This window comes from Grus americana, chromosome 7 (assembly GCF_028858705.1).
Source record: "Grus americana isolate bGruAme1 chromosome 7, bGruAme1.mat, whole genome shotgun sequence".
Lineage (NCBI taxonomy): Eukaryota > Metazoa > Chordata > Aves > Gruiformes > Gruidae > Grus > Grus americana.
In genome coordinates, this window is record NC_072858.1 from 30,733,021 (window position 1) to 30,737,417 (window position 4,397).

General features: G+C 49.1%; 1 protein-coding gene across 1 annotated transcript; it reads right to left on the bottom strand.

The window, feature by feature from the left end:
• Positions 1–307: 307 nt before the first annotated feature.
• Positions 308–3,876, bottom strand: LRIT2 (leucine rich repeat, Ig-like and transmembrane domains 2). The gene is made up of 3 exons (XM_054832446.1): positions 3,764–3,876; positions 2,598–3,379; positions 308–1,113 (listed from the first exon to the last, which is right to left on the bottom strand). Exons 1-3 carry the CDS (start codon positions 3,874–3,876, stop codon positions 308–310), a joined length of 1,701 nt encoding a protein of 566 aa, XP_054688421.1.
• Positions 3,877–4,397: the final 521 nt, after the last annotated feature.

A 4,397-nucleotide genomic window follows, 5' to 3' on the forward strand; every position in this document is an offset into this window, starting at 1 on the left:
AGTTTTTATGCTTGTTTCCTTGTGCGTGTCTGTGTGTCTGTGTGCATTGCTCTGTGATAGTGCTGTGAAAGCAGTCCGGGGCTGCAAGGGCATAGCCACACACCCAGGTTGCACATCCTGGGCACCCAGTTCCCAGGGCTCCCCAAACCTACTGTGAATCCTGGTCATGCACACTGCTGTGCCCTGAATCCTTGCAGCACAGAGCCTTCCTTGCATGGTCCTTCAAGAAAACTAGCATGTGCTGTAACTCAAGGTCATCTGTCAAAGTGCCACTGCGGCTGCGTTCGTGGGGCAGGCGGGGGCTGGGCTAGTAGAGGTCGGCACTGTTCCTGTGGGGCGGCCGGGTCTTGCCAGGCTCCTCGCGGGCTGGAGGCCGCCAGGTGCCACGGCCGCCCTCGGGGCGGCAGAGCCCATCCTCGCTGCCAGCGGGTAGGCTGTCCAACGTGCTCTCCTTGCTGCCGGCAGCCTGTGCCTGGTCCCCACGACGGCGGCGGGGGCAGGCGCCAGGGCAGCGAGCCAGGCAGCCGGGGCGAGCCTCGGCGGTGCAGGCGTACATGCCAGCAGGCACTGCCAGCACCATGGCACATACGATGACAATGATGTGGATGAGCTTCTCACGCTGCTCCAGCTGGCTGACGTCGCTGCCCGTGACGAAGACGACGCACTGGCCCTTGCGGGGTGCCTGGTTGCGCACGGCCACGCAGACCTCGTACTTGGTGGCCGGCAGCAGGTCAGTCACCGAGTAGGTGTTGACACCAGGACCAATGTAGATGGCATCCTTCTGGGCGGCATCATAGCGGCCTACCAGGAGGGTGTACCAGGTCTCTCCTGGCTCTGTTGCTGCCGCCACAAACCACTCCAAGGTGATGCCATAGACCGTCTGCTTGGTGATGCGCACTTCTATGTGGGCACCTGCCTCAGCAGGGGCAATGGGTGCCCAGCCTGGGGGGGTAGTGGATGCCCACGGGGCCCCCACACTGAGGGTGATGGCCACCGAGGTGTTGCCCAAGAAGTTGGCGGCCGTGCAGGTGTAGTTGCCGGCATCCACTGGCCGTGCCGCCGGGATCAGCAGCTCTGAGCGGACAGTCTCCTCGCTGATGGGCTCAGTGGACACTGTGGGCAGAGGGGAATTGTGTCAGCAGGCAAGGGTCCCTCCTGCCCGTGCAGGCAAGGAGCCACCATGCCCTTGGGGCAGCCACAAGACTACTCCAGTGTGGGATGGTGGCCAGGCCAGACCTGCCCAGGGAAAGAGGAGGAGAGGCACTGGAGTGCAACAAACCCCACAGACCTCATCAGCAAAGCATTATCTAGGCCAAAAGGCAATAAATGCACAGGGACACCCGAGCATGGGAGACAGGGAGAACATCCGACCCCATGTCAGCACGAGCAGCTGGGGAGGCTGCTGCGGGCAGAGGCCAAGCCACCCATGTGCTATCTGCCATCAGTGTGCTCGGGTTAGGGCAAGCCAGGGCAAGCCACTGAGGTGCAGGAGACACAGCTGCATTTTGGACACATACCCCCATCCTCAGTTAGGATTGAGTGTGGAAAAATGTTGGTCTCAAGGCTCAGGCCAAAAAGAGGCATCTGGAGCCAGGAAGTATTGTGCTGGAAGTGAGATGCTGTTTTAAGAATAGTATAAAACACTCTATTCTCTACCCAAAGAGGGGCACATAGCTGTGCTTGGGAAAAAGCCTGTGTGTAATTAATTCAGCATCTGCTTATGTAAAGATGCGCAAGTGCTGCTGCAATTACAGCAAACATCAGCCCAGGATTAAGGGCTAAAGCGATCTTATTTAGCTAGCTGGCTTATTAGGAACATACATAACCTGTGTGGTGCCCATATGTATTATTAGCTTACCTGATGAAAATAGCAACTTGTCCTATTGAAGGCTCTTAGTAAAAATAAATGTGAGGGAGGATATGTAAGAGCCATGCTGGATGGGGAGGAAGAGGAAAAGGCCTCATATTACAAGACCCTCAGTAAAGAAGATGATAATTTAGCAAGGCTCTGTTTTGGTTGTTGAATGTGAATGGAAACAGACAGGCAACGGGGCTTCAGGATTTTGTGGTTTGTGTGGGTATGTATTGAGAAAACTTAGGGGAATAGTATATAGGTATACATGCACAAGTATGTGTGTGTGGACTCCTACAAACACACATACATACAAATATATAGTGTGTGCATATATACGTAGTATATAATATATAGTGTAAATATATATGCACGTCTAGATTAACTATGTATTTATTTTATATATATATGACTGGTGTATTATTAATAGTTCTTACATCATGTATCATAATGAAAGAGTTACTACTCAAAATCCACACATAATTGTGTAAAAATGAGGCTGTGCTCCTTCATCTTTGACTTATATCCTGCGTGACGCAGCTCTTCTCATGCTGGTCTGACATGCTTAGATACGTAGGATGATTAAGATCATTTGGATTATTGCCACCACAATAACTGTGATGCTCTAAAGGGGCTGAGACCTGGTGTGGTGACTAGATGGCCTGAAGACCTACGTAAGAATAGCAGAATGTAAATTTTTAATTTTTTTTAAAAAAAAAAAAAAAGAAGAAAAAGCTTTGCTTACCATTAAATGCCCTTAAAAGTTTGAGTGCATAGGTCCACCAGACAGCTGGGGAAGGGCTGGCTTGCACAAAGCAGGTCAGGGTGATGTTCAGCCCCACCGGGACTGTCAGGTTGGTGTCAAGGGCTGAGGTCAGGGGCTTCATGCAGCTTTTGAGCTCCACTTCATGAAAAAACTTCCCTGCCCTGAATTTTGGGCTTGAGCAAGTTAAATAGGAATTCATCAGAATAATAGGTGGGCTGACTGACTTGATAAACTGGACAAATCCCCGCAGGCGACAGTCGCAAATCCAGGGATTGTCATGAAGGGCCAGGACAGCATTGGAAATAGCTTCTATCTGCCCCTCTGCCCTCTGGCTTCTCTGGTAGACGGGCCAGCTGTAGAAGACATCCCTGGATATGACGGTAAGCTGATTTGAGGATAGGTCTAAATAGGTCAGGTTGGGCAGATAGCGGAGCGCATGTTCTGGAAGGACATCCAGCCGGTTGTGCTTCAGATCCAGGATTTTCAGAACCGGAGTGTCTTGAAATGCTGTCCATGGCACCGAACTTAATTTGTTCCCTTGCAAGCGCAGCTCCTTCAGAGCCGGCAGATATTCCAGGCTCTTGATGTGCATCACTGTGATGTTGTTAAAATTGAGCCAGAGATACTCCAAGGCACTAATGTTCTCAAAAGACCCACGAGGCAATTCTGTTAAGTGAGAATTTTCTATTCTAATTTTCCGGATGTCTTGAGGGATGTTTGCAGGGATCTGCCTCAGCAGTGCAGACATGCAAAGCAAACTCCTAAGGAGGAAACCAGAAAATTCTCCAGGTTGCAAACTATGTTCATGGCTAACAAACCAGTTCCCCATACAGGTCTACAAGCACTTGAATAAGGTATTGTATACAGAGCATGCATAAGCCATACATCCAGCCTTCATTTTGGTTTTGCACCCATTTTGCCACCAAGGCTACAAGAAAGTCATCAAAATTGCTACGTATGCAACTATATATCTCAGGGAAATAAGATAAATCTCATTCTATGCTCAAGCTAGTACTATTCAAGAACTAGAGGCATCATACCATGCAGCCATCTGTTTGGTTTTGGTGCGCGTAACTGGCAAGTATCTATTGGGAATCTCTGAGCTGCTTTGCTGGTGCTACAACTAGGATAATTAGCATTCTTACCTTCCAAAGCTGTTTTGAGAACAAGAGCATCCTGTGACACAAGACGAAACAGAAGGGTTTATCTTGTGAAAGGCCAGAAGAAGAAGAAAAATATGACACATCATTGGGTCCATATTCTCCTTTAAGAAAGCACTGTGCAGGGTTTGCACCAAACAAGCCAACAGCCTCCAAGAAGCAAATCCTATTAGCTGTAATCTTCCTTGACGCAGACATAAATCCTGCTGGGGACCCGACCCTAAAGAAGACATATATGGTTCATAGCCTGTGTCAAAGTGCAAAAAAAATCATCCCTGGGACCACGCTTGGCATTTATTCTTTAGCTGCACGATTATGACAGACGTTTATTTGGTTGGTAACAGAAAGATGGAGCCAAAAACACTTCTGTTCCCAAGTCCTTGCAAGTAGTTAACCAGGCTATTTACTTTTTTATTTATTTCAAGGGATCTGTCTCAATCTATCATCTCCTCTATTTTAATAGCATTTATCAAGGCAGAAAACCACAGACTTCACAGCTGTAATTTGGTAGTGCATAGGGCTGTCTTGCACAAACCATCAGGACCCAAAAACCTGCCCACAGCTCTGTGCAGGGTGTACAGTTGCACATGGTGAGTGAGAAACCAACTCTCTAGACTTA

Coding starts and splice junctions, on each gene's coding strand:
- LRIT2 (XM_054832446.1), bottom strand. CDS start 3,876: ATGGACCCAATGATGTGTCATATTTTTCTTCTTCTTCTGGCCTTTCAC. Junction 3,380..3,763: donor TCTCAAAACAGCTTTGGAAG/GTAAGAATGCTA, acceptor TTTCCTCCTTAG/GAGTTTGCTTTGCATGTCTG. Junction 1,114..2,597: donor ACTTTTAAGGGCATTTAATG/GTAAGCAAAGCT, acceptor CTCTGCCCACAG/TGTCCACTGAGCCCATCAGC.